Source organism: Mesoplodon densirostris, chromosome 16, assembly GCF_025265405.1.
Source record: "Mesoplodon densirostris isolate mMesDen1 chromosome 16, mMesDen1 primary haplotype, whole genome shotgun sequence".
In the NCBI taxonomy this organism is placed as follows: Eukaryota; Metazoa; Chordata; class Mammalia; order Artiodactyla; family Ziphiidae; genus Mesoplodon; species Mesoplodon densirostris.
The window spans coordinates 70,228,581-70,242,633 of NC_082676.1; the positions used below are offsets into that span (position 1 = coordinate 70,228,581).

The 14,053-nt window shown below is 46.2% G+C and overlaps 1 protein-coding gene across 5 annotated transcripts in view; it reads right to left on the reverse strand.

Annotated features, from left to right (window-relative positions):
• Nucleotides 1-14,053, reverse strand: part of RALGAPA2 (Ral GTPase activating protein catalytic subunit alpha 2) — a 285,182-nt gene that overhangs the window by 216,893 nt on the left and 54,236 nt on the right. For all 5 annotated transcript variants that reach the window (XM_060120092.1, XM_060120091.1, XM_060120089.1 and 2 more), the window contains exons 5-9: nt 12,693-12,736; nt 10,277-10,454; nt 9,310-9,425; nt 4,185-4,323; nt 2,094-2,293 (exon numbers count right to left, since the gene is read on the reverse strand). In XM_060120092.1, coding sequence (XP_059976075.1) covers nt 2,094-2,293; nt 4,185-4,323; nt 9,310-9,425; nt 10,277-10,454; nt 12,693-12,736 — 677 coding nt within the window. The remainder of the gene's footprint in view (nt 1-2,093; nt 2,294-4,184; nt 4,324-9,309; nt 9,426-10,276; nt 10,455-12,692; nt 12,737-14,053) is intronic.

The following is a 14,053-nucleotide window of genomic DNA, read 5'->3' on the forward strand; positions in this document are numbered from 1 at the left end:
TGATGGGTGAATAAAGGCCTCTCATCGTGGCTCAGAACTGTGATTTCCTGACTACTGGAGAGATCCAGGGCCATTTTTATTTCCTCTTCTGTGAATTGCCTTTCACCTCCTTTGTCCATTTTCAGTTAACTTATTTGTCTTCATGTCTATTCATAGGTGCTCTTTATACAACAGAGACTATGAACAGTCATGATGTGACCAATGTTTTCACAGTCTATTGCTTGGGCCTGGCTTTATGTTGTCTTTTGACATTAGAAATCTTTTTCTATTTATTTTTTTATTTTATTTTATTTTATCTTTTGCGGTACGCGGGCCTCTCACTGTTGTGGCCTCTCCCGCTGCAGAGCACAGGCTCCGGACGTGCAGGCTCAGCAGCCATGGCTCATGGGCCTAGCCGCTCCACGGCATGTGGGATCTTCCCGGAACGGGGCACGAACCCGTGTCCCCTGCATCAGCAGGCGGACTCTCAACCACTGCACCACCAGGGAAGCCCTATTTTTTAAAATAAAGTCAAACCTCGATTAGTCTTTGGTTTGTGGGTTTCATCTCTACCAAAGGTGGTCTCCCACTTCCCAAATTTATACATTCTCCTAGATTTTTTCCTAAGCTCTTTATCACTTTGTTTTTCTATTTAGACCTTAAGTCAACTTAGGCCTTAAACCAATGTGACCAAGTGCTTATGTACGTGATATGAAGTGAGACTCTGAGAAAGGGACAGACCGAGGGACAGACAGACAGTTTCCTCTGGCTTCCAGCGCTGCAGATTTCATTAGATATTTGGTGCTAATCTCAGTGTCATTCCTTTGAAATAACTGCAGTTCCTGTTTGGAAGTCTGTAGCATTTTTCCTTAATCCCTGAAAGTCAAATGTCTGTTTAGTTTGGTGTCTGTTTTGCTAATTCTTCCTGGGACTCGAAGGCCCTTTCAGTTTAAGGCATGACTTTTTTCTTTAGCTTAGGTAAACGTCTGTTACTGTTCGTTCAATTATTACTTCTCATTCTTTTCTCCTTCTATCCTCACAATATCTGCAAGGTAGGTCTGCACCTAAGGTATCTATTAGTTTCTATTTCCATCTCTGATTTTTTTATCAGTGTTGTGGGATATTTCGTCAGAAAACCACTTTTGTTCTCAGCAGTGATCATTACCATTTTGAGTTTACCTACTAAATTTTTAAATTCACAAATTGAGGGGTTTTTAAAACTTTCTTTTAGCGAGTCTTTTGTTGTTCTTATTACGGAGCCTGTGCTCTGGACCGGCTCGGTGCTCTGTCATCAGGGTACCGAGGGGGCCCCTCGGGAAGTGCACCCTCCAGCCCAGGCCGACGTCACACATCTGGGAACTGCAGAGCATCGGCCGACCGGCACTAAGTGGACCACACTTCCTGCTCCCGTTCTTGGCACCAGTGAAACAAAGCACACGAAACCATGTCTCCTCCACACAGCGGCCTCTCTGACTTCCACAAGTGGTCCTGCTCTGCCTGCACAAAGGCTCGAAGCCACACAGCCTGCCGGGAAAGCCCCACGTGTCTGACCAATGCCACTGAGAGAGGGAAGCCCCGCAGCCCCCAGGTGAGAAGAGGGTTTCACCCAGGCCTCAGGGAGACACAGCCCTCTCTTCTGGGGACCCCACAGTGGCTCAACAACCACCCAAAATCCTGAGCTGCTGACCCACCTCTTCTCTCCCTGAGATCCCAGAGGGCACCTGGCAGTCTCAGGGGTCCTCTCCATGGACCACCTCACAGTTCCTGAGGACCTTGCTGGGGCTGGGAGGAACAAGGCAAGAGAGGCCCTCGGCATCATGCTCAAGGTCACTGGGGCCCGAGTGAAGCATGGGAGGTGAGAGGGAGCCAGGAGTGCACAGGTCAGCCACCTGCTCAGAAGGCCTCCCTCGGCCTCAGGGTCGTGTCATGGCAACACCAACAGAGCACAGCAAGTGCTTCCAACTCACGGCTTCCTCTGAAACCTCAGCAGTACAGACAGAGGAGCCTATGACCAACAACCTGTGAGAGCCAATAACCCTGATAGGCAATTACTTTGGTGTTAGTATAGGTTATGACACCAGAATTGAAAGATAAAAAAGTGATGAATGACATACCTGAGTGATTTTGGGCAATACATCAACTCCATTCTTAGCGTTTTGTGTTGCAGTTAGATACTTTTTTTCCAAAAAGAAAGTCACGATCCACTTAATAAAAACAACACGAGCTGCCATGTATGGGGTTTTTGTGCTGTAAGTGTTCTCACTGTCTCGAGTTGTAGCAATATACATGGGCTTTGGTCTCAAGTGGGGGATGTCTGCAAGACAAAAGAACACATGATCAGGTTAGTGAGTTGTAACATCATGTAACCCCTACAAATGTTTCAGTTTCTAATTAAATAGACAGGGCCTCCCTGGTGGCGCAAGTGGTTGAGAGTCCGCCTGCCGATGCAGGGGATACGGGTTCGTGCCCCGGTCTGGGAGGATCCCATGTGCCGCGGAGCGGCTGGGCCCGTGGGCCATGGCCGCTGAGCCTGCGCGTCCGGAGCCTGCGCGTCCGGAGCCTGTGCTCCGCAGCGGGGGAGGCCACAGCAGTGAGAGGCCCGCATACCGCAAAAAAAATAAAAAATAAAAAAATAAATAAATAGACATATATCTGGTTGTTTAAACAGCAGCTGAGATTTAAAAACCCAACTGATTAAAAATGGCATCTGGGTCTGCCTTGCAGTCTGACCAACGCGGGGTGGTGGTTGCTATTATCTACATACAACTGTGTATACAGCTGTGGAAAAACAAAGGTCATAACTCTTTTTAACGAATTTGAGAAATTACGTGAGATTATAATAGTGAAAATCTTTTCACATATAACTAATTTAATCTTATTTTATGACTAGAATAGACGTAAAAGCATATATAGACATTTTTATTGCATTAGGTATTTTACCATCTAACGTTACACTGATCAAATCTACTAATCTTTAGTTTTATATCCTTCTCCCTTTAGATGCATCCAAAGACATAGAATTAGTATAATCTACTTTATGTCTAAAAGAATTCAGACAGTCATGTTTCATCTTGGAGATATCAGACACCACCATTTCCAAAGAATTAATAAGAAGTCCACTTCTCATTCTTTAAATACCATAATTAATATGAAAGCGATATGGTATTAAATCTGAGATACCATTTGCTTTAAGTTCAACTCTCTTACTGAAATACCTGCAGCAGAAAAGTTCTCAACAGATCCCTTTTGATCTAAGGATAGTAACAATACACCATGTTTTCTACAATGAAATGGAGGACTTATAAAATCAGAAACAATTTTTGAAAAAATTACCCACAAATATATAGCTAACAAAATACATACCCTGGTACCACTAAAAGTCAGCACTTCTACCACTTTCCAAGTGAGCCGAGCTTCAGCTGCTTCTCCTTGCCCAGGTGTGTGGGTGAACACACAGACACCCAAAGATAACTGAATTAGCTGTCCACACTCCCCAGATGTGTTAACGGTTGTTGTGGCCTTTTCCCTTCCAAAACTGTTCTTGATCATTTATTTGAACTATTTTCACTCATTTTAAAATAATAGGGAGAGAAAGATTTGTCCACCACCCCACTTCCTCCGCCACCACTGCAAGGGATGCTTCTGTCCTATGCGTCCTCACCTCTTATAGAAGGAAAACCCTGGAAGCTAAATTAGAAATCCCCTTACGTTTCCTATCTCTCGGGCGCTCACCGTCCCTCGGTTCCCCAGTCACCCAAACATCTGTCCCTCCATTAGAAGCTGTGGAGTAGCACCTGCTGGATGAAGGATCCAGTGCTGAAAAAGCCATACTGAGGGCAGCTCTGTGGCCTGTGCTGGCCTCATCCCTGGGCAAGGTCTGGGGTCTCCACACCCCACCACCCATAAGAGTATACTTCAGGAAATTCAGGCTTTTTTTACATTAAAAAATTTATTAAATGTAACTACACCAAAAATACCATGATACATATCAAATTACTTCTAAGTAAAGGAGCCACAGATTCCCTTTATTGCTGTGAACTGAGGTAAATCTTAGTTTGTACAAATAGTTAAAATCATTCATTAGGAAACTGTAAACTTCTTACAACAAAGTTACCATTAAACATAAGAAAGAATGATTATTTGATTTAAAAATAATCAAAGGCCACTTTGGAAGTGGCGGGACACACAGCCCACTCAGTACTTACCAAGCACAGGCTTGTAGATGTTTGTTAACTTGGTAAATGATGGAAACAAATGAGGAAGGTAATACTTTCTAAACAATGTAAAAAGAAATTTAAAACCAGTCTCTTGATTCTCCTTGTGCTTCCACTCCAAGCTTGCGGCCTTCAGATAACACATGGGAAAAACATGTATATAGTTACATTTCAGGTTAATGAATACTCAACTGAAATGCTGCTATGTTATTAAAATCCCTATCCTAAATAAAAAATGTGAGAAATAGCAGTGACAATTATGTAATAACATCTTAAAACTCAAAAGATGACAAGAAGGAATACTTCAAAACAAAACAGTAACTAGGTTAAAAACAGAATTTTTACCAGATATTAAAAAAAAATACCATATCTTTTTAAACTTGTCCTACCACATCATGCCCATATTTTTTTCTACATGTTCTCTGTAATGATTTAATGTTCTTTGTGCCCTTAAAATGTTCTGTCAGAAGTAATCAGGTGGTTTTTTTTAATTCAAAAAATGCCATTTACAATAAACAAGAATTAAGGAAACAATCCCTTGCAAGAATTTTATCCAATGTTACCTACATGCAAAATCATTATCAAAACGCAAAGCTATGGAATCTTGGAAAGGGCGTGAAAAGCAATCCATAGGCTACATGTATAACTGAATCACTTCGCTGTACACCTGAAACTTACACAGTATTGTAAAGCAACTGTATCTCAATTGAAAAAAAAGAGCAATCCACAGGCTGGGATAAACCTGGCTCGCCAGCCCAGCTACAGATTAAGTTTAACCCTCTCACAGTGTCGAGACACTGCTTCCCCCTCAAATAACCAGTGCCGCATCCCCCAGTGGGAGCACTGCAAACAGCTCCCCCGCAGGGAGAGGCCCACACAGGCCAGTAGCCCAGATGGTGACGGGGTGGGGGCGGTCCTCGCAGGACTGAGGGAAACGTGGCGTGAACAGGCCCTTAGGGAATGCTTGCCACTGGCCGTCACACTTGTGAGACCACAGCACGCTCTAGAGCAGAGCTTCCTGGCACCTTCCTGACTCGGCCCCCCCGGGGCACCTGCAGTCCAGGGAGGAGGGGCCGTGGCCGACCTGGGGCAGAGGGGCCCATGTCTCCCACCTGTCAGAAGCCCCCTGGGGTGAGGCAAGGGCGAAGCTTTGCTCCGAGGACCCACCCACCCAACAGGCCGAGGGAGGGAGGGGGCGGGCGGACACGCAAACACAATCCTGCACACAGTGGAGGGGGGGGTCACCTCCATCCTCTACCAATCCTTCCTCTGATGGGGTCCCAGGGGCTACAGGACTCATCTGAGGTCACACGTCTAGAATGAAACCCAAGTCCCCCAGCACATCCGGGTTCTGGCTACTCTGCTGCTCTCCTGGGATGGACGGAAAGCCCGACCCAACCACTCCTGACATGTGGGGCTGAGAGGCGTGCAGGAGGGGCCGCACAGCTAGGACGTGGGGCTCCCCGACGGCGACAGAACCCAGGCCAGGCGCTCAGGATGTGGGAGTCATGTGCCTGCGGTGCTGCTAAAGCAATCGGGGAGAGGAGAGCACACAAGGTCGCCCCGGGGGACACGGTGGGCAGAAAGGGCAGCGAGAAACACAGTCTCCTAGAGAAAGGAGGAAAGAACGGGAGGGGAAGCCAGCGGAAGCATCCCAGGAGGACAGACCCTGACAAAGAAGGGGGTCCCCTGGAATTACCCGGAAGGTCAAGGACAACAAACACTCAAGTGTCCTTCTCTGGACCTGACACTAGAACCCTGTGCATCCCAGGCCCCTGATTTCGCGGTGACGGGGCAGACTCAGGCGACAGTGGGTGTCAAAGGCCCATTGGGTGAGGAAGCGGACATGGCAGAGGTTACACGTCAAGAAACCAGGTTGTGACGGGAAGGACAGAGCCTGGACGACACCCCGGAGGAGCTCAGGGACCAGGGACGTGTTTGCTGAGAGAAAAGAAGCAGTAGCCTTTTCCAAACCTCATCACTGTTCAGAAATACAGACCAAGAGACATAAATCCCCTAGTTTAGTTCTGTATTCAGCTGGTCAATTTCAGAGAAAGGACCACGCACCCTAAAGCAGGCCATGCTGACAGCAGGACGAGATCATTCCACGGGTTTCCTTCAGGGCCCATACCCGCTCTACCCAATCATTCTGGACCCTCCCATCAGCCCCAGGCCTGCTCCTCCCCCATCTCCTCTCACCAGCACAGAGAACAGGGGCAAGAAAGGAGGAAACAGACAAAAATCATCAGATACTTGGAGATAACAGAAATACCTGTGCTGGTCTCTGCCCCTGGCTCGGAGATAACGGAAATACCTATGCTGGTCTCTGCCCCTGGCTCAGAGATAACAGAAATACCTATACTGGTCTCTGCCCCTGGCTCTGAGATAACGGAAATACCTATGCTGGTCTCTGCCCCTGGCTCTGAGATAACGGAAATACCTATGCTGGTCTCTGCCCTGGCTCGGAGATAACAGAAATACCTATGCTGGTCTCTGCCCCTGGCTCTGAGATAACGGAAATACCCATGCTGGTCTCTGCCCCTGGCTCTGAGATAACGGAAATACCCATGCTGGTCTCTGCCCCTGGCTCTGAGATAACGGAAATACCCATGCTGGTCTCTGCCCCTGGCTCTGAGATAACAGAAATACCCATGCTGGTCTCTGCCCCTGGCTCTGAGATAACAGAAATACCTATGCTGGTCTCTGCCCCTGGCCCTGACATAACAGAGATACCTATGCTGGTCTCTGCCCCTGGCCCTGAGATAACAGAGATACCTATGCTGGTCTCTGCCCCTGGCTCTGAGATAACGGAGATACCTATGCTGGTCTCTGCCCCTGGCTCTGACATAACAGAGATACCTATGCTGTTCTCTGCCCCTGGCTCTGACATAACAGAGATACCTATGCTGGTCTCTGCCCCTGGCCCTGAGATAACAGAGATACCTATGCTGGTCTCTGCCCCTGGCTCTGAGATAATGGAAATACCTATGCTGGTCTCTGCCCCTGGCTCTGAGATAACGGAAATACCTATGCTGGTCTCTGCCCCTGGCCCTGAGATAACAGAGATACCTATGCTGGTCTCTGCCCCTGGCTCTGAGATAACGGAAATACCTATACTGGTCTCTGCCCCTGGCCCTGAGATAACGGAAATACCTATGCTGGTCTCTGACCCTGGCTCGGAGATAACGGAAATACCTATGCTGGTCTCTGCCCCTGGCTCTGAGATAATGGAAATACCTATGCTGGTCTCTAACCCTGGCTCTGAGATAATGGAAATACCTATGCTGGTCTCTGCCCCTGGCTCTGAGATAACAGAAATACCTATGCTGGTCTCTGCCCCTGGCTAGGAGATAACAGAAATACCTATGCTGGTCTCTGCCCCTGGCTCTGAGATAACGGAGATACCTATGCTGGTCTCTGCCCCTGGCTCTGAGATAATGGAGATACCTATGCTGGTCTCTGCCCCTGGCCCGGAGATAACGGAGATACCTATGCTGGTCTCTGCCCCTGGCTCTGAGACAACGGAGATACCTATGCTGGTCTCTGCCCCTGGCTCTGAGATAACGGAGATACCTATGCTGGTCTCTGCCCCTGGCTCTGAGACAACGGAGATACCTATGCTGGTCTCTGCCCCTGGCTCTGAGATAACGGAGATACCTATGCTGGTCTCTGCCCCTGGCCTGGAGATGACAGAGATACCTATGCTGGTCTCTGCCCCTGGCCTGGAGATGACGGAGATACCTATGCTGGTCTCTGCCCCTGGCCTGGAGATGACAGAGATACCTATGCTGGTCTCTGCCCCTGGCTCAGAGATAACGGAGATACCTATGCTGGTCTCTGCCCCTGGCTCTGAGACAACGGAGATACCTATGCTGGTCTCTGCCCCTGGCCCGGAGATAACGGAGATACCTATGCTGGTCTCTGCCCCTGGCTCTGAGATAATGGAGATACCTATGCTGGTCTCTGCCCCTGGCCCGGAGATGATGGAGATACCTATGCTGGTCTCTGCCCCTGGCTCGGAGATAACAGAGATACCCATGCTGGTCTCTGCCCCTGGCTCTGAGATAACAGAAATACCCATACTGGTCTCTGCCCCTGGCTCCTGGCACAGAGTCCCTAACACCCTGGTCATTTCTAAGTGACAAGAGCTCTAGGCAACTCTGAACGGGCTCCTGGACGGGGCTGGTCACCAGGAGGACAAGCCGCGGTCTGAAGCTTGGAATTTTCAACCTCTCCCCGCCCCCTGCCCCATTGTTCCAGAGGCGGGAGGGGGGCTGGAAATGGAGTCAATAATTGATCATGTCCCCGTGAAGAAGCTGCCAGAAAAATCCCAACAGCCTGGGTTTCAGGGAGTGTCCAGGCTGAACACATGGACACTCCAGGAGGGGGACGCACCCCCATCCACAGGGACAGAAGCCCCTGCGCCCAGGACGCCCCCAGACCTCACCCTGTGTGTGTCTTCATCGGTTGTTCATCCGTGTCCTCTATCCTATCCTTTCATGAACTGGGAAATGTAAATCAATGTTTCCCGGAGTTCTGTGAGCCACTCAGAAAAGGAATTGAACCTGAGGAGTGAGTCATGTGAACCTCTGATTTGTAGGCAGATTGGACAGAAGTCGTGGGCAACCTGGGGACCGACTCCCCGCGACTGGCATCTGAGGGGGTGGGGGCACATTAGAGGACTGAGTCCCTTCCTGTGAGACCTGAGGCCGCCTCCAGGTAGAGAGTGTGGAAGTGAGTTCAATTGTAGGACACCTGGCTAGTGTCGCAGAGAATTACTAGGTGATTCAAATCCCACACGTTTGCTGAGCAGAAGAGTCACAAGTGAAGTGTTCTGTGTGAATAATATGAAACCATATGAAAGTAAAGGAGACATATGAGGACGGAATTGGTCCTTTACACACACACACACACACACACACACACACGTATGTAGGCCTGGTCTCTGCTGAACTGTCCTGGCACGCATTCTATGTTTAGTGAAATACCAAATAAAATCACCTCAAAGAAAAAGCAAAAATATAAAATATGAACAAAGAGGAAGAAAAGAGGCAATGTTTCCTCTTTCCTACTGAGAATATGACCATCACTGAATTATCCACGATTTTGCTCATACCTGAGTAACCATATATTTCAACAGTATTTGAAGAAAAAAGCACGTTTGGTCCTCGGTGATCTTTTCCCCTGATATGGCTGGCAGGAGTGGCGTGATTTCTTCTGGATATATCTTTGCTGCAGAGTGGAAAATAAGGAAACCTCTTTCACCAAAGTTAAATTTCAAACAGGGCTTTGAAAAATGGCCTCTATTAAAATACATGTACCTCACTTTGCTGTACAGCAGAAACTAGCACAACATTGTAAATCAACTACACTCCAATAAAAACTTCAAAAAAATAAAATAAAATATATGTACCAACCGCTGGAACTGCTCACACTTCAGGCCAGGCCCATCTGACACAGGGGACAGATGCCCATGAAGCCACCTCCCTCACGGGACCATTCTTTTCCCTTTCACATTCTGCTCTGGCCAGCCCAAGATCAAATGGGCAATAAAGTGATAGGCAGTAATAATCAGTGGCCCTAACGGGCAAGTTCCTTGAAAACTCACTGGGCACAAACCGCTGGCATTAATAGTCCGGTGAGGCCACCACTGTCCTTCCATGAACGCTGCATGAAAATACACAGCTGGCAACAAAGAGCCTGGGGGAGCAGGTGAACGCCCACTTATAGAACAATCGCGATGAGGGCAACAGGCAGCAGTTTGGGAGGCGGATTTAAATCTCATTAACAGCAACAAAAGCACTCACTCCGGACGTACCATGTGTCTCTGCTCCTGCCAAGAGCCGTCCCCTCCCTTCCGTTCCTGTTTCCACCACTCCAGTAAATTTCTCCTGTCATCATTTCATACAAAACAGGCTCCAACTCTGTCAGTTCTAATGTTTGTAAGAATCTACTGTGAGTACGAAACACGACTACGCATCTGTGAAACCAAGGTTTCTATTCAGGAAAAGGACAGACCAAGGAATTCCTCAACACAACTTGGAGGGTTGTTTCCACCTGTAAGATGTGCCACCGTCGCTCACCGTCAGCTGCGCTGGGGCCAGGATTGATGAGTGTCTCCAGTGTACAGGGCCCCCTGGACGACATGATGGCTGGGAAACCGGGCACCAGGCAAGCAAAGATCAGCACCTGCTCTTCTGCACAGTTTGTCTGAAGTGCTTGAAGCCACAGGAGAAACAGCCTGATTCCTTCACATCTTATCTAAAAACAATATCAAAGGCAACAAAAGTAAATATGTACATGTATTTGCAGAAATGCATTGCAATGTAGCATTGGTTCTGGGGGGAAATAAACTAGAAGCTAAAAGCATTACTGAAGTCCTGCACCAAGTCCTTCCCTGAGTGACCAGGAAGCAAGGGCACTGCAACCCAGCACGAGGGCCAGAGTGCCTGAGCTCCAGTACAGCCTCAGCCACTTTCTAGCTTTAGCTGTGAGCCGTGGAGGACCACTTAACTCCTCTGTGCCTCGGCGCCCCCATCTGCAAAACAGGGATGATGACAGAGTTTACCACAAAGTTCTGGTATGGGGTGGAGTGAGTTAGAATTGCCCAGCTCACATAAGTGCTACCTAAGCATTTCCTATAAGCAGTATTTCATTCTTTATGGCAACAGCACCCATACCATCAACGCTTGAATACTCATGAGAACAATGCAAAGAGAATCGTCCTCCAAACTTACACTGTGCTTTGGATAGAATTTTTGTCGTGTCACTACCTTATGCACATGTATGATGTTCTTGAAAATCAGAACACTTAGAGCTGAATAGGACCCTGAAGACCTGGCTCCCCTGTCTGTGTCCCTACTCTAGTCTCTCCTACCCTTTGCCATGCGCCGAATCGTTGGCATCACTCGTAGAAAATATCAATATAGGCAGATGTGCCCTTTTTCCTCCTCTGCACTTACTTTCAACTTCCCATTCCTAGAATTCATAAACACAGGTAACTCCATTTTTATATTCCTAAATGGCTGGGAAGATGATGTCAATAAAAGAGGTTAAACGAGCAAAGGAGATGAAAAAAATGTCAGACGCAGCTGAAAGATAGAGTGAGCTCCAAATACAGGCAACTGGGGTGCTGCCTGATCTCCTTTCAGTGACACCAAAGTGGTGCTGATTCCTCCACAGCAAGTGTTCAAGCCAAGCCCCAGGCTCTGCAGGAAAGGTAAGAGGAGGAGGAGAGACAGGAAGGAACGGAGGGAGGGAGGGAGGGAGAGAGGGAGAGAGGGAGAGAGAAAAGCTTGGCTGACCCCCCAGAGAAGTCAAATACACCAAGACAGATACTCCATCAACAATGATCCCATGACACCCTTCCAGACATGCCCTGGACTCAGCACGGCTCTGCTCTGCTCAGCCGCTCACACCTGCCCAGCAGGTAAGATGGGTGGTGACGATGCTGAATACATAATGCTATTCAGCGCCCAACAAAAAATGACAGGGCTCTATGTATATCTAACCTAATTATATCAAATTTAACAAGAGAAAATTTTCTACATACTTCGATCACAAATGTCCAATTTTTTATGTTAACTGTATTAAGATAATTAAATATAAATGAGTCCAATAATAAACAGAAGATAAGCTGGTAAGTTTTAGCTATAAGGCCATTAATTAAAATAGGAGGGACAAAATATGGAACAATCATGAAACTAGGGACAGCTCATCTCTTTTTTTCCAACAGGTAAGAGGGAGTGAACCAGTTTGAGTGGCTAGGATTGTTTAAACTGATATAAAACCAAAAATGTATTAGCTTATTAAAGGCACACACATAAATTAAATAGCTATGAAGTGAATTATCTTCCATAAAACATACATCCCAGGCTGGCTTCTTTTGCCACTTATGTTTTAGGGTCATCTTATTCCAGCATCAAATGCTATACTTTTAATAAAGGCACATTCATTTTAAAATAAGCCAATTTTAACCTAAATTACAAGATCATTCTGCTGCAAATGAACATTCAAGAGTAAGCCTCTGCTGCTCTTTTTCCCCACAAGCGTTCTCAAAAATAGCAAAAGATAATTGAGAGACAACTATAATTTTTAACAACAAGATTACTGGGGTGAACAGAATCAGGCACATTAGCTCTGAAGCTTAGGGAGGATCTGGTTCAACTTCTCTTTTCTGATGATAAAGCTGAAGCAGTCAGCACCTCGCCGGTGGTCCCCTGGCTGCACACGGCAGAATCGAAATTAGAACGCAGGATTCCAAACTCCGAATCCCAAGCCACTTTCTCCTAATAATGTTTAAAATGTCTAGCACAATAAATTATGATATAAGTATAAAAACTCTAATATATGTCATATCATTTCTCAATTAAAATGAAAATTAAGTTAAATGGCTTTTGAAGATTTTTTTTTCAAAATGGCCTAATTTTGTCACTTTATGGCATGAATAAGTTTAAGAGTAATGAAAAAAGCCATTACACGTTCATCTAAAATAAATACCTTAATAGAATTTCCAGTGTGTAGAAGCTTCTTTAACGTTGAGCCTGAAAGTTTAAAACAATGAATTAGAAATGGAGTATGTGAATGCATATCTAAGGCCTATTTTTTAAAAATTAGTTTTAGAAAGAAAAAATGTACTTATGACAAAATATATCATTTTTAAAAATAAAAGGAAGAAGGCTGACCTTCAGAAGCAAAGCAATGTCACAGAAGGAGAGATATTGTTAGGATAAAAATACTTTAAGTATGAACCTCTTCAAAATTCTTTTAAAAGAGTCAAAGCGATTGATATTAAGGTAACCCAAATGCCCACAGTGGATTATGTGCAAATGTCTCTGTCAGGCACAAAATGAATGATTTCTTTAAATCTCTAAAGGAAAACATAATATAAAACTACCACTTACAAAACATTTTTACAAGACCATTTTGCAAATATTCAGGACAGCATGTCTCTCTCTTTGAAATGACAACCACATTTATGGGTTCTGTCCATCAATAAATCATCTAGCAGCGCACTTAGGTCACTGTTGAGGAAAGGAATTCAAGGTTTCCTCAGAACTACACCAGCTGGTGCTGCAGCCCACTTGGGGGAGAAGTCTCCCTCATGAGGACGGAGACATAGTACCTATTACTCGCTAGATGTGTTCATGCCTTTAGCAGAGATGGCTTGGCAACCACACGTCAGTATCACATGTAGCCCCTAAATGAGATCTCAACCTCAAAAAGGAAGGAATCTTTTAAAATAAAAATAAATTGGAAGTCTTAAGCGAGAGAACCTTTTTTCCCAATTTTTTTGAGAAAAAAAATTATTTAGATTTCCTGATGGAAAGTTTTGTGCAATATTTTAAAATTGGATATCAAGTCACTTTACACCGCCAACATATTTTGAAGAAATAGAGCCAGTGCCTCGACAACTGCTACGGGTTGTATCTATGTGGACAGATACATGTATGTCGGTTAAATGCATACACTTTAGGAATTCATTACCTGGAATGGAATCATTGGCTTTCTGAAGGAACCTTGTACAGCTATCTGCTGTACTGTTGATAACACCTAATGCTGGGCTCGGTGGGGACTCACCATCGTCGTGACTAGGTTGCAGCACTGAATTACTAATGGTTTGTGATGAAGTAGGAAGTTAAAACGCCCACTTCCCTCCACATCTGTCACCAAAGCATGTCCAGTGATTTGGGGTCCAGAGTCAGCATTGACTAGGCTGGGCTCTCTCACAGCCGAGCCCTGAGTGCCTGTGCTCACGGGACTACTTATCCCACACCTGTCCTCCACCTGGTCCTTGTCCCTCGCCTCCCTGTTCATCCATTCTTGGACCAAGTCCACCCTGCCTCAGCTTAGTATTTGCT